The sequence below is a fragment of the Daucus carota genome, chromosome 8, assembly GCF_001625215.2.
Source record: "Daucus carota subsp. sativus chromosome 8, DH1 v3.0, whole genome shotgun sequence".
In the NCBI taxonomy this organism is placed as follows: Eukaryota; Viridiplantae; Streptophyta; class Magnoliopsida; order Apiales; family Apiaceae; genus Daucus; species Daucus carota.
In genome coordinates, this window is record NC_030388.2 from 14,686,228 (window position 1) to 14,712,842 (window position 26,615).

Consider the following 26,615-nt stretch of genomic DNA (forward strand, 5'->3'; position numbering starts at 1 on the left):
ATCTTATTGTTTTGTTTGTGTACAAGGTTGGGATATGTGATATGTGAAAGTCAATATTTTCTTTCATCTTTAGTGTATAGATAACGGCTTCTTTTGCTAATCATTTAATCATATTCCCAATAGGATTTTCATACGACATTGTTCCCAACTGTTGTATGAACCCTATTATCTCAATGCTAATAACCATTCTCTATGAACTTTGATTTCCATAATGGTATTTCTAATCAATTGTTTGATAGAGTCTAAGATATCAGTTTCAGCAAACCATTGTCTAAATTAGACAATGGAGTTGTCTAAAATTGTTGTCTTAAGATAAAATAAAATTTTGTTCATACAACATGCATGCACCCTTGTGTAAAAGGGTTACAAACAACAGCTCCTAAAATAACAGTTGTCTTAAGATGGAATGAATTTTTGTACATACAACATTCGTGCACCCTTGTGTAAAATAGTTATAAACATGAGGTGAAAAAACAGTTGTTTAAATAAGTCAAATCGAACAGCTTACACAATAGTGTGCAAAATCCAATATACACGTTGTTGGATGGAAACCAAGACAACAGTTTTTTCATAGAGAAGAAAAGCCCGTGGTTTGATTTTTTCGGACAACCGGTAGATTTTCAACCGTTGTCTCAAGACTGTTGTGTGAATGCGAATTTCTTTTAGTGATGGAGCGAACGAAGTTAACGCAATCTAAGTAAGTTTTATACTTGTTTTTATTTTTTATATATACTTTGATCGTGGTAATATAAACGGTATGCTAGCTAACTTATTTTAAGTAATATTACATTATTTTTTGAATTAATCATACTTGCAGCCTTGGTGAAAGCGTTATGATAGTTAAATATTTTGAGTAAATTTATTTACTTTTATTTTTGGATTTCATTTTTACTCCATGTGTGACCTCAACCATACAGTTCAGATTTGTATATAGTCGAATAATTGAAAATCTTAGATGGCTTTAAATTATTTTTTCTGGGAACAGGGAGAACTTTGTTCTCTGTTTGAGAATGGAATTAGTAAATTGTAAGTATTAAGTATATATTTTTTGCAACCTTATAATCATAGGGTGGATATTCAGTACTAAAAATTCTTTGGTTAGTGTGTGGACCTCATCTCGTTGGTAATACATGTGATTATCTCCTCCTAGAGTCAGAGTGAGAAGGCAGTTCGAGGCGGGGATATCGGGGAGGAAAAGAATCCCCGTTCGGGGTTCGGGGAGGGGTCGGGGAGGGGTATTAAATTCGGGGATCGGGGACGGGGATAGCACTCTCCGACCCCGAAATGCCCCCGCTCCCATCCCTAGTCCTATTTCATCACAAACTAATATGTCTATTAGACTTATTTTTTAGAGTTTGGCATGGAATTCACCTAATGGCTAAAACCCTTCGACCATGAAACTCAAAACTGGTGAAATTTAAATGCACAAAGTTGGTGCCCCCAAGTATGTCAACCAACAAGATAAGATATCTCATCTTTTGAGAGGAATAGATGCATATATTTGAAATTTGGCACATTCTTGATTAGTATCCTATATATATCTTTGTATATATTGTGTTCATATAAAATCATAATTACAATAGAAAACTAACATTAGTCAATTTGAGTCCCTCATTAATTTTGCCAACAACCTCCTCCTACCCTCTCGGCATTGCACATTAGTGCAAACTTAAGATATGGATACCTTACTTGTAGAGCGTTTTATAAAATACCATTTCTATAGTTATTTTAAAATAAAAACCATATATCAGCTACTACCCACCATAATAAAAAATTTAAGGTTAAGAAAGTATTAATCTTCATAGTGTTTTAAATTGAGTGCAATATATAAGTGGAAATTAGTTCCATGGAGAGTTAAGGCAATCTAAGGAAGTTTTTTACTTTATTTTTTTATATATACTTTGATAGCAGTAATATAAACCGTATGCTAGCTAACTTATTTTAAATAATATTATATTATTTTTTGAATTAATCATACTTGTAGCCTTGGTGAAAGAATTTTGAGTAAATTTATTAACTTTTATTTTTGGAATTCATTTTTACTCCATGTGTGACCTCAACCATCACATCAAATTTCACTCATGATCATTCATCCATATGTATATATCATGTGGCACAAATTCATGGACCAACTCTTGTCTTCTCCCGGCTCCAAACAAAATGCAGTCTTCAATTGCTCAATCTACAGATTCCCTATTGTTCGAACTGTCGTGAAAGTGCAACGTGGGTATTATATATGTGTTTGGTGAAGTACAATTAGGAATTTCTAATGAGTTTGAATGATATGAGGGTTTAGTGCATAACAAAAGATTGTTTATCTTTTTGAAATGAGTTGACCAGAAATTAGAGTTGAAGATTGCTTGGTATTCTTATTTTTTTAACAATGATCTTTGCGGGGCCAAGTAGAAAACCATCTATGTACAATCTTTTGGATATAGATTGGTCATGGAGTAATATTCGAGTGATAAAATAGTTCAGATTTGTATATAGTTTGAGAATGGAATTAGTAAATTTTACATATTAAGTATATATTTTTTTCAACCTTATAATCATAGGGTGGTTATTCATTACTGAAAGTTCCTCGACCAGTGTGTGGGCCTCATCTCGTTGGTAATACAGGTGATTATCTCCTTCCAGAGTCAGAGTGAGAGGGCAGTGCAGTCCTATTTCGTCACAAACTAATAAGTCTTGTTAGATTTATTTTTTTGAGTTTGGCATGGAATTCATCTAATGTCTAAAACCCTTCGACCATGAAACTCAAAACTGGTGAAATTTTAATGCACAAAGTTGCAAATATGTCAACCAACAAAATAAGATATTTTATCTTTTGAGTGGAATAAGTGCACATATTTGAAATTTCGCACATCCTTGATTTGTATCCTATATATATCTTTGTATATATTGTGTTCGTATAAAATCATAATTAAAATAGAAACTAACATTAGTCAATTTGAGTCCCTCGTTAATTTTTCCAACAACCTCCTCCCACCCTCTCTACGTTGCACATTAGTGCAAACTTAAGATATGGATACCTTGCTTGTAGAGCGTTTTATAAAATACCATTTCTATAATTATCTTCAAAAAAAACCATATATAAGCTACTACCCACTATAATAAAAAAATTTAGGTAAAGAAAGTATTATCTTCATAGTGTTTTAATCATACTTGTAGCCTTGGTGAAAGCGCTATGGTAATTAACATATTTTGAGTAAATTTATTTACTTTTATTTTTGCAATTCAGTTTTACTCCATGTGTGACCTCAACCATCACATCAAATTTCACTCATGATCATTCATCCATATATATCATGTGGCACGAATTCATGGTCCAACTCTTGTCTTCTCCCCGCTCCAAACAAATTGCAGTCTTCAATTGCTCAATCTACAAATTCCCTATTGTTCTAACTGTCTTGAAAGTACAACGTGGGTATTATATATGTGTTTAGTGAAGTCCAATTAGGGATTTCTAATGAGTTTGAATGATATGAGGGTTTAGTGCATAATAAAAGATTGTTTATCTTTTTCAAATGAGTTGATGAAAAATTAGAGTTGAAGATTGCTTGGTATTCTTATTTTTCAGCAATGAATCTGATATGTAGTTGGGAAATAAAGAAAAAGAAAATAATAAAGAAAAAGAAAATCAGTTCATCATTAAAAATTTCATCCTTTAAGCTTCATGCTTGTGGTGTACCCATTTTAGGAACTAAAACAACTTTGACTTTTCTTATTGACCTTGATAGCAATTAAAAGATCGAATATTTGATCAACTCTCAAACACTCGACAACATAATTTATAGATTTTACTTCTTCCGCCCGACTATTTAATTATAAAATCACTTACTTTCATTATATATTGTTTCAAGCTATGTTTATAAATTTCTTTTACATGTACTTTATATATTCGTTGTGGTTCCAAGCCATTACTAATTGTTAAAACTATCCCATTAGAGTACCTTCCACTACATATGTGACACTCTTCACATTTGTCGGAACAACAAATCTCAACTTTATTTTTGTAGAGAGTCGTATATTAAATGACCTTTTGCATGCTAGATAGAAGATATTTCTCCTAGACCTCTAATCGTCAACGCCACATATATCTTTTACACATTTATCAATAATGGCGAGCAAGAGATGTGCTAAAATAGAAATTTTTCATATGTAGGAATGATACTTATTTGAAGACATGAGTGGATCTTGAAAATAAACTAGTGCATGGAACAAGGCCCTACACACCTAGATAGTCATACACAACACACATAACAAACCTTTAGACAACTTGATATCTCACATTGTAAAAGGTTATGTGAACAATTAGGTTATCAAATCTTCTCTCATATCATATAAATTGATGACTTTAGCACTGGACAATAACGGTGAAAATTAGTAATGGTGAGGAAAGGTGGGCAATTCTCGCACATAAAGAAAATAATACACTACAACATGTTTGATTTGGTTTAAGGGATGATTTTCCTATACCAAAAACAATAACGAAACTCTTTACATGTGATAGATTTGATTAAAGGAACCATTAACGATGGTTTAAAGCAGTACCGCTTTCCTTCTTGAGATTTTTATGGTTATATTCGAATCTCTAATTTGACGGATTTTTTGAACAATGCTATGCACAAGTATCCTACACTTGTTCAATATAGGTAACTTAAATAATTTAAATTAAATCATATCATGCCTTCTGATCATGCATCACACAATCTCAATGTTGCCTTACATTGTATTACACTACATGACACGAATCATGAAAGTAGTGGCACATTGTCACAAAACTCAAGCAAACTCAAGGCAGGTTGCCAAATAATTCTTTAACTACGTAGATAAGTCAAGAAAACACAAAGAATCATGTAGTGTCTTGTTTCATGCATATCAAACCATCTAACGACTTCAATAGATTTTTACAACTAAGGATCTTGAGAAAACTATGTGAGACAAGTTGTTTTCTTTTACATTCTACTTCACCATTTCATTTTTTATTTGATAAAAGAGAAAGGTTTTTAGAAGTACTACATTCCAAAAAACCCTTTTACGCACATATTCATGAGATGGATCCGAGTAAAAGATATTTTGTAAAACTAACTAAAGTGGAGAGTATAGAAATAAATGTAAAACTCCAATAAAATTAATGATATCTAACACAAATAAATAATAATATTATTATATTAGATAAATTATGTTGCCCACACCCTTGATACTATCTTAAAAGAAGTTTTCATAATTTTACACATTAAGTCCTGTCATTAGTAGTTTTACCCATCCTTCCAACTTCTCAAAAAAAAATGATAATAACCTGGTATCCGTAAAAATTATGAATATACATATCACAACCATATGATTAGAGACATTTCAAATTTTCATGAGTAAGAATAGAATTAATTTTTGAACTAGCACAATTGGAAATTGTGTCCATCAATAAAATAATTACGAATAGATAAACATAACATGTGTACACTCTAATTAATTTGTTTTACATATATAAAAAAACTATCTATATTTTCAAAAAGGAAAAAAACCTTTATGATGGCTAATTAATTAATTTCTCTTATGGGTTATAAAAAGTTACTTCACCAATACCTCACCATACAATGGGGTGGCGATATTGGACCCGACCCTACAACCCGACACGAATTCGACTCGTAAAATACGAATTCGAGTTGTACTTTTTCGGGTTCAGGTCGAATTCGGGTTGACCCAAAATCAACCCAGAAAAAACGGGTCATTTTCGGGTTGAATTCGGATTATCCGAAATTGACCCGAAATTAATATATAATATTTATATTACATACATTTATATTATTTATATTATTTTTATAATATTTATACGTTAAATTTAATAAAAAAATTATTTTAATAAAAATTCATTTATTTGAAGTAAAATAATATTTATTTATTATTTAAAAAATATATTTATTAATAAATATTAATTTTCGGGTCGGGTTCGGGTTCGGGTTACCCGCGGGTCGGGCTCGGGTTGGGTATTCTAATTCATTAAAATTTCGGGTCGGGTTTGATTTGGGTAAAATTTTTAACCCGCTACTGTCAACCCGACTCCAAACCCGAAATTGTCAGCTTTACCATACATGTAGATTACTTTCTGAGCATAACTTTATAAATAAAGTCCATTATCTGATATGTAGATTTTTAATTGTATTACAAAAAAATCCCTAACAATAAAATCGTGCATGTTATAAAAAATAATTTTTTCACTATGTTAGATAAGTGTATTTGTGACACTAAAATTTACCATGGACCTTTAAGTATAATATTTTAAAAATAAACCCGGACACAAAAGAAGAAAAAATAAAAATTATTTCCACGAGATGAATAACATATTCTTACGTAAGTTAAATATTTCAACAATTTTTAAAACTAAAAGTAATTTAAGAAAATAATATATAAGTTTGTAGTTCAGAATTATGGTGTGTCATTTTGGACCAATATTCCCAGTACTTGAACAAAATTAAAAATATTAATAATAAATGGTGATGAAATATGCCTTTTATAATATCGGTAAATATATTAATCAATATATTCAAATAGATTTTAAATTTGCAAAAAATAATAAACTAAAATATACCATTTAGTTTTTTTTCCGAAAAATATTCAAGACTTTACCCATCGTGACAAATGAAGTTTAGTGCCTGATGTTAGGAATATATGATAGATTTTGGGTTTTGTATAGTTTTATTGATGTTCAAATTGACTTTTCCTACAAATATATAACCACTTTAAGTAAGTAGACCAATCATATGTTTTTTAGTTTTAATAAAACTAAGCCAAAAAGGAATTATAAGTGTGGCCTGTTTTGGAAATAGAAGTCATTTATTCTCCTTGTATTATCAAAAAAACTGTAAGAATGTCATGGCACAAAAAAGAGGAATATAAGATCCCTAATAAACACTAATGTTACAAGAAAATTCCACAAATTAATTATGTTTTTTCCATTTGAAAGATTACCATATGGTCTGGCAATGCAAGTTTTTAAATGCTAATAGAATGTAATATTCAGATACTAATATATCCTCGCTTTTTCCAATAGTGGAGGTACCCAAGGTTAGCATCCCTTTATAATCTCTTGTTCTATTTCATTCTATCAACTAAGGAGGATAGAGAAACATGACAACAAAGAGCAAGGGTCGCCAAAAGATTGTTATGGCAAAAATGAGCAAGGAAAGTAATCTCAGGGTTACATTCTCCAAGAGGCGTTGTGGGTTATTCCAGAAAGCGAGTGAGCTTAGCACCCTATGTGGTGTAGAGATTGCAATCATCGTCTTCTCTCCGGGGAAAAAAGTTTTCTCATTTGGATATCCGAATGTTGAACAAATCCTTGAAAAGTTCCTCAATGCTCAGGACCCGAGTCCGATGAATTCAACCACCCTTCTTGTACAGGCTCTTCGCAGTGCAAGGGTTCGTCTACTCAACAAGGAACTCTCTGAGTTGCTTATATATTCGGAAGAGCAGAAGAAACAAGGGGAGGAGCTCATAAAATTGAAGAAGCAACGACAAGAAATGTTCTGGTGGGAGGCTCTGATTGATGATCTTCGATTTGAACAACTTGATATGTTGAAAACAGGTATGGAGGACCTCAAGAGAAGCATCGCAACACACGCTCAGAATCTTGTGATGATGGAACACGCACTAGCACTAGATGGGTGTAGCACCAGCACTGGACTTTCAATGACACCAAATGGATTTAATCTCGGGCACGGATGTGGACATCCAATTGTGTACCAAAATTAGGGAACCCAACTAGGGGTGTGAGGCATAAAGGAGCTGAATTATAAGAACTTGTCGTAAGTGGTCTTTTGTTAAAACATTTTATATATGTTTGTACAAAAAGAAAACCAAGCTATCTATCATGCTTTTTGTCTTGGTTTGTGCTACTCATTTAATCATTTCTTTCTTGATATCATGATGAATAAAAGATTTTAATATGTTCTTTTCTCTATTTTGGTTTCATAATATTATCATTTAATTTATTCAGTTGCTAAAAGTTGTTAGTTCTTATACTCTTTATATATTGATGTTTAGTATAGGTGTCACTTTACAGAATGTTAATTTCTTTATTATATATAGAAGAAGAGAAAAGAATGTGCGAGGGGCCGTAGAAATCTTCATCTTTGCGGGGTCACGTAGAAAACCATCTATGTACAATCTTTTGGATATAGATTGGTCATGGTCTCTTGATAGACCCTAGAGTAATATTCGAGTGATAAAACAGTTCAGATTTGTATATAGTCGAATAATTGAAAATCTTAAATGGCTTTAAATTATTTTTCTCGGAACCAGGGGAGAACTTTGTTCTCTGTTTGAGAATGGAATTAGTAAATTTTACATATTAAGTATATATTTTTTGCAACCTTATAATCATTGGATGGTTATTCACTACCGAAAGTTCCTTGGTCAGTGTGTGGGCCGCATCTCGTTGGTAATACTGGTGATTATCTCCTCCCAGAGTCAGAGTGAGAAAGCAGTGCAGTCCTATTTCGTCAAACTAATAAGTCTGTTAGACTAATTTTTTTGAGTTTGGCATGAAATTCATCTAATGGCTAAAACCCTTCGACCATGAAACTCAAAACTGGTGAAATTTAAATGCACAAAGTTGGTGCCCCCAAATATGTCAACCAACAAAATAAGATATCTCATCTTTTGAGAGGAATAGATGCATATATTTGAAATTTCGCACATCCTTGATTTTTATCCTATATATATCTTTGTATATATTGTGTTCGTATAAAATCATAATTAAAATAGAAAACTAACATTAGTCAATTTGAGTCCCTCATTAATGTTTCCAACAACCTCCTCCCACCCTCTCTGCATTGCACAGTAGTGCAAACTTAAGATATGAATACCTTGCTTGTAGAGCGTTTTATAAAATACCATTTCTATAGTTATCTTCAAAAAAAACCATATATAAGCTACTACCCACTATAATAAAAAAATTTAGGTAAAGAAAGTATTATCTTCATAGTGTTTTAAATTGAGTGCATTTAAGTGGAAATTAGTTCGATGGAGCGAACGAACTTAAGGCAATCGAAGTAAGTTTCGTACTTTATTTATATGGGTTTGTCTAGTTTGTGCCCATGGGCACATGCTAAGCACGGAAACTCATAAATTTGATGTGTTTTCATTGGTGTGGTTGGTGTGAATGCAGGGGGGCCATCATTATTAAAGAAGTGTAAGCCAATCAAAACATAGAAAAACTATTAAATTTTGTGCTTAGTGTGTGCCCATGGGCACACACTAGAAAAACCGTATATATATATATATATATATACACACACACACTTTGATAGTGGTAATATGAACAAAATGCTAGCTAACTTATTAAGTAATATTATATAATTTTTTGAATTAATCATAATTGTAGCCTTGGTGAAAGCGCTATGATAATTATCATATTTTGAGTAAATTTATTTACTTTTATTTTTGGAATTCAGTTTTACTCCATGTGTGACCTCAACCATCACATCAAATTTATCTCATGATCATTCATTCATATATATCATGTGGCACGAATTCATGGACCAACTCTTGTCTTCTCCCCGCTCCAAACAAATTACAGTCTTCAATTGCTCAATCTACAAATTCCCTATCGTTCTAACTATCTTGAAAGTACAACGTGGGTATTACATATGTGTTTGGTGAAGTCCAATTAGGGATTTCTAATGAGTTTGAATGATATGAGGGTTTAGTGCATAAAAAAAAATTGTTTATCTTTTTCAAATGAGTTGACGAAAAATTAGAGTTGAAGATTGCTTGGTATTCTTATTTTTCAGCAATGAATCTGATATGTAGTTGGGAAATAAAGAAAAAGAAAATCAGTTCATCATTAAAAATTTCATCCTTTAAGCTTCGTGCATGTGGTGTACCCATTTTAGGAAGTAAAACAACTTTGACTTTTCTTATTGACCTTGATAGCAATTCAAAGATCGAATATTTGATCGACTCTCAAACACTCGACAACATAATTTATAGATTTTACTTCTTCCTCCAGACTACTTAATAAGAAAATCACTTACTTTCATTCTATATTGTTTCAAGCTATGTTTACATATTTCTTTTACATGTACTTTATATATTCGTTGTGGTTCCAAGCCATTACTATATTGTTAAAACTATCCCGTTAGAGTACCTTCCACTACATATGTGACACTCTTCACATTTGTCGGAACAACAAATCTCAACTTTCTTTTTGTAGAGAGTCGTATATTAAATGACCTTTTGCATGCTAGATAGAAGATATTTCTCATAGACCTCTAATCGTCAACGCCACATATATCTTTTACACATTTATCAATAATGGTCGGCAAGAGATGTGCTAAAATAGAAATTTTTCATATGTAGAAATGATACTTATTTGAAGACATGAGTGCAAATTGAAAATAAACTAGTGCATGGAACAAGGCCCTACACACCTAGATAGTCATACACAACACACATAACAAACCTTTAGACAACTTGATATCTCACATTGTAAAAGGTTATGTGAAAAATTAGGTTATCAAATCTTCTCCCATATCATATAAATTGATGACTTTAGCACTGGACAATAACTGTGAAAATTAGTAATGGTGAGGAAAGGTAATTAGTAATGGTGAGGAAAGGTGAGCAACTCTTGCACATAAAGAAAATAATACACTACAACATAACGATTTGGTTTAAAGGATTTTCCTATATCAAAATAATAACCAAACTCTTTACATGTGATAGATTTGATTAAAGGAACCATTAACGATGGTTTAAAGCAGTACCCCTTTCCTTCTTGAGATTTTTATGGTTATATTCGAATCTCTAATTTGACGGATTTTTTGAACAATGCTATGCACAAGTATCCTACACTTGTTCAATATAGGTAACTTAAATAATTTAAATTCAATCATATCATGTATTACACTACATGACACGAATCATTAAAGTAGTGGCACATTGTCATAAAATTCTTTATTCTACATAGAAAACTCAAGCAAACTCAAGGCAGGTTGCCAAATAATTCTTTAACTACGTAGATAAGTCAAGAAAACACAAAGAATCATGTAGTGTCTTGTTTCATGCATATCAAACCATCTAACCACTTCAATAGATTTTTACAACTGAGGATCTTGAGAAAACTATGTGAGACAAGTTGTTTTCTTTTATATTCTACTTCACCATTTTTTTTTATTTGATAAAATAGAAAGGATTTTAGAAGTACTACATTCCAAAAAACCCTTAAGCACATATTCATGAGATGGATCTGAGTAAAAGATATCTTGTAAAACTAACTAAAGTGGAGAGTATAGTAATAAATGTAAAACTGCAATAAAATTAATGATATCTAACACAAATAAATAATAATATTATTATATTAGATAAATTATGTTGCCCACACCCTTGATACTATCTTAAAAGAAGTTTTCATGATTTTACACATAAAGTGCTGTCATTAGTAGTTTTACCCATCCTTAACTTCTAAAAAAAATGATAATAACCTCGTATCCCTAAAAATTATTAATATACATATCACAACCATATGATTGGAGACATTCCAAATTTTCATGAGTAAGAATAGAATTAATTTTTGAACTAGCACAATTGGAAATTGTGTCCATGAATAAAATAATTACGAATAGATGAACATAACATGTGTACATGCTGCTTAGTATTTGTTTAGTATTGTTTGGCTGCTTCACACATATCTTCTTAATTTTGTTATTCAGGACTCGTAGTAATAAGTCACTGACCTGCATGTTAGGTTCATAGCACAGGATTCTTCTAGCTTCTCAGCCGTCGTGTTGGAACTACTCATTTTTTTAGGTAAAGTCTTTCTTTGATTTCTGGCTTGTAAATTTTCAGGACGGAGACGGAAATTAGTCTTACTCGAGTTTAAAAATTTTTAAATTTGTTTATTAGAGTGGGATAAAAAATTAACTTTAGTTTTAATAAAATGCTAAATACATGATAAATATGTACACAAGTGTGCGACTTCAGTAGTGGCTATCTTTCTAGCTTCTGCTGGAGTAATTGCATAATATTGTAAAGACATACTCTTTGCTACACCAATTAAGCAAGTTAGGCGCAAAAAAGCTTGGAAACATAGTGCTCGATGTTTACAGTTTAGGATTTTATTCAAGGATAGTTAGACATGTCTTTCCTTGTCATATGTACTATAATGCTAAATCTTCTACCTCTGCATGTACCATATCCTCTTTAGGTCTTTCTTATCTACCATAGTACTTATAAACACCCCAGTACTGTTGACATAAAAGATTTCATGTGCTTCTTGCTAAAATAGATTTGCCAAGTGGTCCTAAATTTTTTCATTTGATAATCAATGGTAGGATTAGAAGTTTTTGTTCTGTTTCATGCCTTATTATCACATTCTAAATTGGTGATTGTTTAGATTTGAAGGAATATTTATTTCGAAGACCTACAATTACAATCTTAACCAGCTTAGATATCTGAAGACATACCCCAATAACAGATCACACAAAAGATTTATTTTTACTATTATAGGATCTCATACAGCTCAAAATGAAGTTAAATCCTCACCCGCTTATTATGCTCAAATGATGGGATACTTGACATTGTCTCTGACAATGTTGCTGAAAAGCATGCCTGCATTTCTAGTTCCTGCCATTCACTCTTGTCACGTCTAGTTCATTTGGTAGGTTCCCCAGGCTTCTCACACTGTCAGAACAAATAAGGTCTTGGCTTGCTTATAAACATAAAATCTAGTCCCACAAGAAATAATTATGCACTTTGAGGAAAGATAATGTAGATATTGTTATAATTTTCTATAATAACCTATTTAAATAAATAAGATAAAGCTAACAACTATTGATCTCAAGAGATAGAAATATATGTATTGTAGTAGTATTGTGTAGTAATACAAAATTTCTCTAGTATCTAAACAACGGAGTGCAGGATGCTATTTATAGGGAAAAAGCATCACCACCTCTTCAGTGTGAAAATGAACCAGAAGTGCATGTATCAGTTTATTACAACGTGTATTGGAACTAGGAATTGAGTTTCCTAACTATTTGATCCTTGGTTGTAGGAATTCATCATGGTTGTCACCAGATCAATGTCTGGAACATCTAAGACAACTAATACCAATGCCAAGTAAGTTTTTTTATGTTGTTATTAAGTTGATTTGAATTTGGTTTCTAGACTGATTCTTATTCTTATTCTTATTATTTTTATTTAGGATTTCTGTGAATCACAAATCTGCCACCAAGAAAACTGATACCAATACCAAGTAAGTTTTATGTTGTTATATATTAAGTTGATCTGAATTTGGTTTCTAGACTGATTATTATTATTATTATTATTATTATTTTGATTAAGGATTTCTGTGAATCACAAAGCTGCTAAGAGACCAAGCAAAAGAGCAAAGTCTCAAAGGACTGAGAAAGTTGATGGGTAAGTTCTTATCAGTTTTTGTTACTTAATATATTCATCTTAATTAGTTCGGTTTAAAAAAAAAATAAAAAAATAAAAAAATAATAAATATATATATATATATATATATATATATATATATATATATATATATAGGGTCGCGCTCAAGAGAGAACCGAGGCTTAAAATAGAACTATAGAACCACTAAGGTTCTGTTTTTAAATAGATTTTTAGTATCTAAATCTAAATTTTTTTTTGATGTTTTTTCATGGTTGTGTGTGTTTAAAAATAATTTTAAAATATAATACATAGGTATTGACATTTTTTGCATGTGAAGTTCTGTTGCAAAACTCTAAGTAATACTAGAAATAAGGTAAGGGTTCTATGGGTTCTCTCTAATGGTGTGTGTCTGTATATATATATATATATATATATATATATATATATATATATATATATATAGAGAGAGAGAGAGTCTTACTCCACTACAAACCATCTTATTCTACAAACTAAAAAGTCAGCGATATCACTAAATTCTGAATACAATATCACTAAAATTTTAAACAACCCCACCTCCACCTCCATCTTCTCTAACTCCACCTCCATCTTCCCCAACTCCACCTCCACTTCGGGCAACTCCATGTCCTACGCTCTCTCCACCATTGCCACCGCCTGCGGCCCCATTCACGTCATCCAAGCCTCAGTCCGCCTCCACCACCAACTTCCACCCAACCTTCACCTCTTCCACCACCTTCATCTCGACCTCTGCCGCCACCACCACCACCACCACCTTCACCTCCGCGCGCTATCTCGTTCTCTACTTCTGCCATACCTCCACCTCGACCCCCACTTCCACCTCCGGCATCTCAACCCCACTCCCGCATCCTCCATGCCCCCGCCCACTCCATGTTCACCGCTTCCATCTCCACCACCGCCATCATCACTAGAATCAACGAACAAGAACAGATCTAGAGGTTTGCATCAAGTTCTGAAGATTTTAACGAATATCACTAATTTCTACAGCGAATATCACTAATTTCTAAAGCGAATATCACAAAAATGTACAGCTGATATCACTAACTCGTACACCAGAATAGCTACGATTTCTGTATGTATATCAATAGCAGGTGGCAGGTGTGGCAGTCTGGCAGAGGTGGTGATGATGATGGTGAATCGGAAACAGTGACATGGGTGGAAGTGTCGGCAGAGATGTGGTAGCAGGGGTGGAGGAAGAGGAGAGAGACGAAGTGGGTTTGATGGAAGAGATAAGGTGGAGTTGTTGGGTTGTATAAAAAGAAAGGTTTTTAGTTTTTATTTTAAGATTAGTTTGTATTTGATCATGAGCCTATATATATATATATGAATAAATTGTAATTTAATTGTCTGAAAATGTATCTTTTTGCAGTTTTTTGAACATTTAAATGCCTAACTGTAAACTTCAACATAAGGGTGTTACTTTATATAATATGTACGTATGTGTATAATACATACTTATTATGATTTAGGTTTTATGGGAAGACCTGCGTAGTTAAGGACGGCTGGCCATTGGACTTGGATGCTTTTACCATATTCATGTAACTTTTTCCTTCGTTATTTTTCCCTATTCAGTATTTTCATTATAGGTTATGATCTGATTTTGTTTAATTACAGGAGAAATGACTATCTGAAAAAATATTATCAGAATCGTCCACCACCAACCTATGGAATAGTATGATCTTTTTCTCTACACAGGTTTTTTTAGCATCAATTCCTTTCTAATTCAGTGTTAATTTTTTTTCCGTACTCTTTTCATCAAAGACACCATTTGAGGTCTCTTGTGCTGGACAATTAGAATGGAGAGGCATGAGTGCTAAAGTAAGTAATTTTGCTGAAATATGCCGCATGTTTCCTTCAAGTAAGATGAGATCTCAAAGTTTCGCCTATTTAATTCTTTTTTAGGACAAAGCTCCGTTTCGAAAACTGGCCAGGGAAATGAGGGCTGAAGGACGTAGCTTTTTCAGTTTTTAGGCTGTAGCCTAAATTGGTAAGTAACCCATGTATTGTAAGATATTAAACAATCGTAAACGATTTTCTCTCTCTGGTTCTTGCATTAACTAGCAGATAAGATTTTGTTTTGTACAAATAGGTCTTCTGGTCTTGATAATCAACCTGTTGGTGTTTGTATATATGGCTAATTGCTTTACTAAATATTGTCGATCACAAATGCATCAACAGCCAATGGCTTCATGCTTTAAATCAAATAACTGATGGCTTCTAATCCAGCAATTTTCTATTATTGATCCGTTCTTGCATTGATTTATAGCCTGCCATATAACATTAGTTTCTTAAAGATTTCACATATTTATGTTTTCATTTATTTTATCAGATACTTATCCTTTTGAGCTATTATTACCGGGATTGTAACTATAATACTAGTACTAGTTTCTGCCAATCTTTGTGCACTCCCTCTTTATTTATATGGTCTGTTAAATCTTTTGCAGATGCCAGCATCAGAGGAATCCTGAAACAAAGTTGCTACCTCAGAAGGCTTAAGTTTCATGCTGCAGACAATGATTTGCATTTTCTATTTTTATTTTCACATTAGGACTAGTTAGTAATTTTCATTTCTGTTGGATGCTCGGAGCCTTAAACCATCTAATGTAATTGATGGGTACTTATTAGGATTGCAACCTTTTTTTAATATTCAGATGTTTGCATTCTTATGGTTAGTCAACAAATTTTTTGCATCCAGATTTCAGTTGGGGGGGAGGTGGTATGGAGCGGGAGCTAGGGCGGTGCAGGAGGACCAAGGGGAAGAAATGGTGGGGTTTCAGGGATGTTGTGGTTGGTCGCAAATACTGTGACTTTCTAGAGTCAGATATATCTATCGATTTACCAATTTGAAAATCAAGTCATACACAAAGTATACGGACTGCTAGCTAATGTTTCTAATAACTTTGACACAACATAAAATAGCAGATATAGTTTTAATCAATTGGGCATATATTATGTCCAGTCATTGTTTGTATAACATTCTGCAAGAGAGAGCACAACATTTGAGGGATATATATATTGCCATTTCATTAGGCAGTTGGTCAGTTGGTAGTTGATTAACATTTCTTGTATCAAAAGTGCATTACAAACAGCTGATATTCGCACAACTCTTTCATTGCGTTTGGTTGGGATGAATGTATTTTTCTAGGAATGGAATGAGGTTGAGAATGGAATGGTAATCCTATTTCCCTTCTTCTCTCAAAGTACTATGGACTTTGCTTGCAGAAGGGTAGTTATAAAGTTTAGCTCCATTCTGCCGAAATGCAATTTTCTAATGATGAGAAACATGGGAGCATTGGAAGGCGCATTTTGATGGTATTCAGGTGAGTAAGAGGTTAGGTGTACTAGTGCAGATCAACTGGACCTTTGAGTTGGACTTTTATGAATTCTGTTAATTCCATCTGTATGTCATTCAAGTAACGCTAATATATTCATCTTTCCAAATTTGAGTTCTTTTTCTCCAAACAGAGGGAATATTGTTGGGAAAGATTTTAACATTGCAGAGAAAGCTAGAGGAATTGGAAATGGTATCACCCTGGAGAAGGATGTCACTGTTCATAGCTGCAATCACTACAAGAAAAGCGGGCATTTCCGACCGCCAAAATCGGTCGGAAATAAGCAAAATCGGTCGGTTTTGAGGTCATTTCCGACCACCGACCGACCGACCACGTCGGTCCCTTTAAACCGAGTCGGAAATGACGTATCGGTCCGAAATGAGTTATAAAACCGACCGATTCTGTCGGTCGGAAATGTGTTTCCATGTCCATATACACGTGGATTGTATCAGATAAATCTGGCCCACCGTTGACGTGTCATACACGTGGATTGTCTCAAAACCGACCAATGACGGTCGGAAATGAGTCGGTCGGAAATGCCTTTTGAGGGCCCATTGAATGAGCTTCTGGTCTAAAACCGACCACACAGTGGTCGGAAATGAATTGGTCGGAAATGCCTTTTCAGGGCCCATTGGATGAGCTTCTGGTCTAAAACCGACCACACAGTGGTCGGAAATGAGTTGGTCGGAAATGGCTTTCAGGGTCCATTGGGGGAGCTTCTGTTCTAAAACCGACCACAGAGTGGTCGGAAATGAGTTGGTCGGAAATGGCTTTCAGGGTCCATTGGGGGAGCTTCTGGTCTAAAACCGACCACCCAAATTACATACACATGGTCGGAAATGAGTTGGTCAGAAATGAGTTGGTCGTTTTTCTGGGTTTTAAGATATGAATTTGGTCGGAAATGTATACATCTAGTCGGTTTTCTGGTTTTTTTTTACCATTCTTGGTCGGAAATGAGCAAATTTGGTCGGTTTTCTGGAGATATAATTTCAAAAAAATGCAGTATTTACATTGTAAACTATACCATATCCCTGTTATTTTACCAAACCAACAATGCACATACAATATCCAATTTGAAAACCAAAATCAAGAATCATATCCATCAAAATTCAGTACGACACAATTTAAAAGCCAACAAGCATTCATATATTTAAACAAGAACAGTTATAAAATTCAGTACGACATAAATGTTACAGCTGAACAATCACCCAAAAGCCAACAAAAGCCAACAAAAGCCAACAATCATATACGTTACAGCTGAACAATCAAAAGCCAAAAGCAATGTTTTAACAAAATAAGCATCCCTACCAATAATGCATCTAGCTAGGTAGCTTCACTTCAATCTTCCTCATCGCCATCACCATCATGATCATCCCCATCAATGTCATTCTCCGAACTCTCACCATCGGTGATATCCTTAGTTGCCTCCGCAATTGCCTGCAATAATTAAAAATTTATATGCCATCACCATATATGTCGATCTATATGCACACTAAATTAGAAAATTTAGTACTATAATACTTATACAGACATGAAACATATATATACACTGCACACACACACAGATATATATATATATATATATATATATATATATATATATATATATATATATATATATATATAAACACACAAAAAAGTTTCATTTTCATTGCCATTTATATCCACAAACCATCAATAACTTATAAATTGCAAATTACAATCTTAATTCAGTTCAAAACAAATTTTACAATATCAAGTAACATATATATTTGTTGCAAATTTGTTGCAAATATCAAGTATCAAGTATCAAGTAACAATATCAAGTAACATATATATGTTTGTTGCAAATATCAAGTAACAATATCAAGTAACATATATATATTTGTTGCAAATTTTACACTTATCTACTTACAGCTTGGGTTCCAGCCTCGTATTTGTTGCAAATGTCGGTCATGATTGTCGTGACAACGTTCACAACCTCCCTGAAGAAAATAGAGTTGAAGGTGCCTTGACTCTCCGGATTAGAAACCTCGAGAAGGTTCCTAGCAAGACCTTCCAACTCTGCATTATCCAATTGTTGTTGGAAATGACTCGGGTTTGCTTGTGCATTAGTGAGAGCATGGCGAACAACTTGCACAAAAAGCGGGTCAGGTATGTTTGTGCGGTTGGGGACAGAGGATGAGGAGCTTGCACCTCCCCTAGCTACTTCTCTGAAACGGTGAGCCAAATTCGGCAACAATGTGTTTGCAGGGACGGTTGGAAATCCAATAAGTCGATTCTTTTTTGGCTTGTTTGCGCCATCCGTTGTTGCTTGCAGCCACCACTCGATAGGCTCAGAGAAATCTGATCCAGGAGTTAGGTCAACCCCTGAATTCTCCAGGATGGCACTATAGCGAGACTGAAAAAAAAAGTAAAGATAATTACGTATTCATATATATATATATATATATATATAGGGTCTTCCATATATATATAGACACACACAAATTAAACAATCTTATAACTAGATATATATGATCAAGGTTATTCTTTTTAATTAGTAAAGTCTTTTTTTATTGCAAATATACCATTACTATATAGTTAGCGTTCGTAAACAAAATCAGTGTTTAAAATGTAAACTAAATTTAAAATGTATACTAACCGCTATTTCCATTGCCCCTGGTGTAGTATACACTAAATTAGGTGGGCATTTCTTTCCCTTGCTTTCCTCCCTCGCCTTCCTCGAAGCTTTAGTTGTGTGTGTCCTTTCCCACAACTCGAGGCGTTTCGGTTTCTTCCCTTTTTTCTCTGCCATCATTTCCTAACAACAAATTAAGGGAATAAAATCAACCACATTTGATCCAACATTTTTGATTTATTAGTCAATTAATTAAGCATATGTAGCATTAATATTAATTCATTAAGAAATAAAACTGCACTTGATTACTCGTAAAATTCTACATTTAATAAGTTTTGAATTACCATTTCGACAGCTTCAAATGATTTTGCACCTGCAGTGTGCAAGGTCTCCACTTTTTCTCGATTCTTTGCTCCAACCTGGGACCGATGCCTGTGACCTTCACTATCCCAGTACTTCAACAAGTTTTCCCATAGAGGGGCTTGAAAATACTTCGGCCTCAGCTCTTTTGCTGACTTCCCAGTTTCCTTCTTTTTTTTCACAAAACGCCGCTTCTCCTCATTCATCATTTTCTTACATGTTCTCTTCGCATGCTCCTTGATACTCCAAGTGGCCTCAGTTCGACTCTGTCCCCTCAAATTTTTGTAGAAGTGCTGAAGAGAAACAAAGAACATGTCAATTATACACACACACACACACACACATACAAGGAATATACGTACACACACACACACACACACACACACATATATATATATATAGGATGTAAAGAGTAGAAAATTAAGGTACATATATACATATACCTTAAACTCAGTTACAACATCGTCCATCCAATCCGGGTTTTTTGCCATAATATCAGTATAGGTGTACGATCCAACAGGCCACTGATCACGAAGTATTGCAAGCAAAGTCTTTTTTGCTTCGTCATCAAAGATACTATACAATTAATGATAAAGAAATCTTATGACGAAATCCAAAAATAATACAATATAAAGCAAGTATAACTCTAACTAGATACATATGAAATGATTAAGTGAAATTACCGCCCGCCATGAATGTCAATACGGGTAGGTTTGCTCGGCAGCTGTTCCCCAAACCTTCCCATCGAAGCAGTTCTGGGCCTGCGGATCAAGCGAACAAATGGACTTGGCGGAGTAGCTGGAGGTGTTTGATCACCTTGATCAGTTGGAGGTGTTCGTGGTGGATTTTGATCATCAGCTTGAGTTGGGGGAGTTCGTGTTGGGCTTTGATCTTTAAATAAGTAGAAAATCAATTTTTCATTATAATATTCCTTCAACTATTGTTCAAAATTATTGATTTTAAGGACCAATATAAGTTGATTAATTATATTCTTATCCGTAAGGTTGGATTATTTAAATAAGTTAATTATTTTTTTAAAAAAAATAACCCTACGTCAATATTTAAATACTATAAACTAATATTTTCGCTATAATATGTCAAAAAATAAAATTATATTGACTTGATTTTTGGTATATAACTACGATGAGTACTTAATTTACGATCCGTACGGTTGGATCGCCTAAAAAATAAATTTATTTTTTTGTAAAAAAAATAACACTACATCCATATTTAAGAATAACATAACATTTTCACTATAATATCTCAACAGATTAAATCCTATTGTCTTGATTTTTGGTATATAACTACGATGAGTACTTAATTTACTATCCGTACGGTTGGATCGCCCAAAAAATAAATTTATTTTTTTGTAAAAAAATTACCCTACGTCTATATTTAAGTATAACATAATATTTTCGTTATAATAAATCAGCGGATAAAATCCTATTGATTTGATTTTTGGCATACAACTACTATGACTACTTAATTTACGATCCGTACGGTTGGATCGCTTAAAAAACAAATTGATATTTCGAAAGTATACACCCTAGGATAACTTCTGATAAAATCCAAACCCTGAACTCCGACATTCACTGCAATGCATGATTCGTAACAGAATAGTGTCTTTATAATTTTTTTTATATTTTTATTCTTTTGCTATCATGATTAGTACCTTAAATTAGACCATATCACAAAGATTTTACATTTTTCTGCTGTTTGAATAATTAATTTGAAATTAGTTAGTTAGTATTTATATTTTGTTATGGAAATAAAAAAAATTAAAAAACAAATATTAAGTTATGAATAATTTTTTATTAATTTATTAACTGACTAAAAGCTAGTTTCAATTTTTTTAATTTTTAATTTTTAAGTTTACTTAGCTGAACAATTTTTTTTATTTTTCTCACAAGTCAAAACCGACCGCCATAGTCGTATATCGGTCGGAAATGACAGAACGAAATGGTCGGTTTTCTGCACTTGAGAATCTGGTCGGAAATGAGTTAAATTTGGTCGGTTTTCTGTGTTAAAATTATGAGTTTGGTTGGAAATGTGTTGCATGTGGTCGGTTTTCTGTGTTAAAATTATGAGTTTGGTCGGAAATATATTGAATCTGGTCGGTTTTCTGGATGTAAAATGTTTTTACTTTTTTTTAAATAGTTTACTTAGTCGAATAAAATTTATTGTTTTTCTAAGAAGTCAAAACCGACCGCCCGAGTTTTAATTCGGTCGGAAACGAAGCGGGCCATTTCCGACCGCCAAAATCGGTCGGAAATAAGCTGGGCTCCACCTCGTCCCCACTCAGCCAATCACAAGGCGACAACAAGTTAAAAGCTGACCAATTATTTTAAATCAGCCAAGGTGGTCGGAAATGACCACAGGCGGTCGGAAATGTGTCGGTCAGTTTTACCGACGTGGCGTCCATGTCAGCTGAAGAATGTTGGTGAGCGGGACCCACGCCCATTATAACCGACCGATTTGGTGCGGTCGGTATTGGCGGTCGTAAATGACGCCATTTTTTACGACCGATCGCGTTTGGTCGGTAAGTCGGTCGGAAATGACCGTTTTTTTTCCGACCACTTTGGTCGGTCGGAAATTTTGGTCGGAAATGTCTGCTTTTCTAGTAGTGAATCTGGAGATTCATCAAAACGAGGGCAGTCCGGGGACTATCAATTCCAATTATTGCTGGCACTGTGTTTGCTTCAATTGTGAGTCTTGCCTTGACATTATATATCTTCTGGATGAAAGGTTTCCTAGGAGGAAAATATCTTGAAGATAAATGTGGGATATCTTATCAAGATATTGAGTGTGTGTGTTGTTTCAAGCTCATAGCTTGTTTCAAAAAACTGTTGTGATGTTTATTTGCGGATGTCACATATATTACTTGCTGAGTGCAGATTCCGTGAGGAAATACCTTTAAATCAGTGTGGTCAAGAATGCTAAATTTTTTTGACGAAAAATGCAATTTCATTACTCATTCAAATCATCACTACAACAAAACACCATTAGACAACACTGATCAGACAACGCACGGTGAAAAAAGCGTTGTTTGGAAAAAAGACACAACACTTTCTTTTCGTCCTCGAAAAACTATTGTCTAACACCTACGACCTACAACGGTTAAAAAAACTGTTGTCTAGTAAATTCAATCAGACAACGGTTTCTTAACTGTGGTATTGTGTAATGATGCATTTTAGACAACTGTTTTGAGAGCCGATGTGTGAAGAAACTTCAGACAATAGTTCAAGAAACCGTTGTTGTAATTAGACAAGTGTTTTATTTGTTGTGTTGTTTACGAGCAGTTCAAACAAGGGTTTCAAATAGTGTTGTGTGACTGGGAAGCTAACATACAAGTGTTTTTGTTAGCGTTGTATGATGGCCTTATAGACAAGCCTTTACTAACTAATAAAACCATTATCTGTCAGACACTACAGGACAAAAAATACCTTTTTATAATAAGACAAAATTTAAATTTGACTAGTATTGTTAAAAAACAAACAAAATAAACATAAAAAAAATTGAATTTTTTTATACATGACTAATATTGTTAGTTCTCGACATCCGTACGGTTAGATTATCAAAATAAATATTTATAAATTAATACAGCGCTAATCATACACATAACAAAGATTCTATCCAGTACTTTCTAAATTGTAAACATAAAACACATACTTATACTTACGTTCGAAGTACAAAATTGTCTTGGTATTACAAATGAACAATACATGTTTGCATATATGCATAATATAAATATATATTTTAATACAAAGAGTAGAAAAACAATAATTGATCAAGGAAATGCGAATTTTTAACTCATAAAAATGAAAATATATTATATAACGGTTTCCTTCTCATAAGCCGTTGTCTACACTACTTTTATACAACGGGTTTTCCCTGAAGCATTGTTTGAGCCTAATTTAGACAATGGATTCTCTTACAACGGTATAACGTGCGTAACAGTTGTGTCATTTTCAATGATACAACAGAGTTACATATAGAAACCGTTGTCGGTTAGACACTACAGGACAAAATATACCTTTTTACAATAAGACAAAATTTACGTTTGACTAGTATTGTTAAAAAAAAACATACAAAATAAACATAAAAAATTTTAATTTTTTTAATACATGACTGATATTGTTAGTTCTCGACATCCGTACGGTTAGATCATCGAAAAAAAATATTTAACAATTAATATAGAGCTAATCTTATACATAACAAAGATTCTATCCAGTACTTTCTAAATTGTAAACATAAAACACATACTAATACTTACATTCGAACTACAAAATTATTTTGGTGTTACAAATGAACAATACATATTTGTATATATGCATAATATAAATATATTTGTAAAGACAAAGAGTATAAAAACAAGAATTTATCAAGGAAATGCGAATTTTTAACTCTTAAAAATGAAAATTTATTATACAACGGTTTTCTTCCCATAAACCGTTGTCTACATTCCTTTTACACAACGGATTTTTCCTCGAGCGTTGTTTGAGCTTAATTTAGACAATGAATTCTCTTACAACGGTATAACCTTCGTAACAGTTGTGTCATTTTCAATGATACAACATAGGCCGTATAAAAACCGTTGTCTGTTAGACACTAAAGGACAAAAAAGACCTTTTTACAATAAGACAGAATTTACGATTAAGTTGTATTGTAAAGAAAACATACAAAATAAACATAAAAAATTTTGATTTGTTTTACACATGACTAATATTGTTAGTTCTCGACCTCCGTACGGTTAGATCATCAAAATAAATAATTATAAATTAATATATGGCTAATTGTATACATAACAAAGATTCGATCCGTACTTTCGAAAATTGTAAATATAAAACACATACTAATATTTACATTCGAAGTACAAAATTGTCATGTTATTAAAAATGAACAATACATATTTTCATATATGCATAATATAAATATATTTTTTTAGATAAAAATTATAAAAATAAGAATTGATCAAGGATACGAGAATTTTTAACTCTTCAAAAAAAAATTAACAATTACCCTTTTATCGTTAAAAAAATTTATAAGATTATTGTTAAAAAAATTATAAGATATATTGTTAAAAAAAATTATAGGATTTTTGTTAAAATTTTTGGAAGATCCAACCGTACGAATGTCAAGATATATTGATTTTAGTCATGTAAACATATAATCAAAAATTTAGACATATTAATTTTTTTGGGTGATCCAAATATCAAGACATATTAAGTTTAATCATGTGAAAAAATAATAAAAAATTATATGGTCGTCACTTAACGAGATGAGTTCCGGATTAACAAAATAATTATCTCTTTTATTCAAGATATGTCATTTTGATCTACTTGTTTCCCCCTCCCCAATTTTTCTAAACTCCCGCCCCTTCAACTCAAACCTAATTGAACTTTCCCTCCTGCCTCTCACCACAGAAAACTCATCCTTTCATTCTCAAACCTAAATCTAATTTTCTTGTGGCTCCCCTTCTCTCTCAGCTCTCTCCCCCCTTTTAAATAATTTAAAAAGCAGAAGAAGAAGTGTTGTGAAGCTGGAGAAGTGTGGTGCTGAACAGAGCTTTAGGGGTAGAAGACAGAGTGTTCTAACCCTAGAACTAGAAATGTGAAGACGGGGTTGATTAGCTGCTCTAGTGAAGAAAAGGGTTGTTTTGGTCACTACTAGAAAATATGATTAAATGTGACTGGATAAAAGTGACCGTCACTAAATATTACCGAGCGCGGTCATTTGTAAGTCAACTTACTAAACTGTAATACCAAAACCATATTTGACTGAATGTGGTCGCAAAGCTCTTGACATTGACGACCAAATATAGTCACTTTACAAAGTAACTGAAATCTGTCACATTTAGCTACTACATTTGAGACTAATCATGGTCACACTTAAAAAATGACCAGACATAGTCGCATTATCCTACTCGCACTTAGCGGGAAATTTCCCGCCATATGTAATTTCAAATATTAGAAAATAAGAACTACCAGAACCAGTCACATTTACAAATGCGACTGAAATTAGTCGTCCATGTATCCTCATCCTTGGGCAGGAAATATTGAACAAATTTTAGGAGATTTATAACCAATTCTGGTCACATCCATTGGGAATGTGACTGATCTTGGTCACATATGTTTCCACTGTATACGGTCACTTTTAGTAGACAGTATGGCCAACAGCATAAGGTACCGGAGATGCTCCATGTATTTGAATAAATTTCTATAAATTATACATTTTTTATTTTAGAAAAAATAAAATACATACAATAATTGCATACATAAATTTCAAAATTAAACAATGAACTTGATCCATCAAATCTTGAATTGAACAATAATTTTAAATTTGAATACATACTAATTGTCTAGAAAATTTTCAACATAATATCATCACTCATCACTATCACTTCTCTCGTCAACACTCATATGGTCATCATCATTTAGATCGTCATTATTGTGCTCCGTGAAGTTAACGTTTTCATAATTTCGTAAGTCGATGAAGAAATTAGAAGGATCATGAATAACTACGGTATTCACATGTGATGATGAAGCATTTGACGTGTCATTTTGAAAAGCGACATCATTGGATGTAGCATTATCATTGTAGGTCATATCTTCATCTACTTGTCGACTCTTTGTTGTAAGCACCGTGTACCATGATGAATTCGCCTTTGTTATACTTGGTACATAACATACTTGATGTGCTTGGCTAGCCAATATGAAAACATATTCGGCATTTAGTTTTGATCTTACATCCATGGTAGTTATTCTATTTCGATCGACTTTGACGTGTGTTGTATGATCAAACCAATGACATTTGAATAAGATAACATCATGACCATTGTGATAGTGAAGTTTTAAGACTTCGAGCAATCTTCCATAGTTGTTTCCATAGTT

The 26,615-nt window shown here is 33.0% G+C and overlaps 1 protein-coding gene across 5 annotated transcripts in view; it reads left to right on the plus strand.

Annotated features, from left to right (window-relative positions):
* The window catches only part of LOC108192590 (uncharacterized), a 29,752-nt gene extending 13,654 nt beyond the window's left edge, over positions 1–16,098 (plus strand). For 4 of the 5 annotated variants that reach the window (XM_064082521.1, XM_064082522.1, XM_064082523.1 and 1 more), the window contains exons 4-10: positions 13,205–13,255; positions 13,345–13,419; positions 14,904–14,972; positions 15,049–15,106; positions 15,196–15,252; positions 15,337–15,421; positions 15,879–16,098. In XM_064082521.1, coding sequence (XP_063938591.1) covers positions 13,205–13,255; positions 13,345–13,419; positions 14,904–14,972; positions 15,049–15,106; positions 15,196–15,252; positions 15,337–15,405 — 379 coding nt within the window. In that variant the 3' untranslated portion in view covers positions 15,406–15,421; positions 15,879–16,098. Of the gene's footprint in view, positions 1–11,713; positions 11,812–13,054; positions 13,120–13,204; positions 13,256–13,344; positions 13,420–14,903; positions 14,973–15,048; positions 15,107–15,195; positions 15,253–15,336; positions 15,422–15,878 lie in introns of those variants that run through there. The other variant, XM_064082520.1, reaches the window with a different exon arrangement.
* Positions 16,099–26,615: the final 10,517 nt, after the last annotated feature.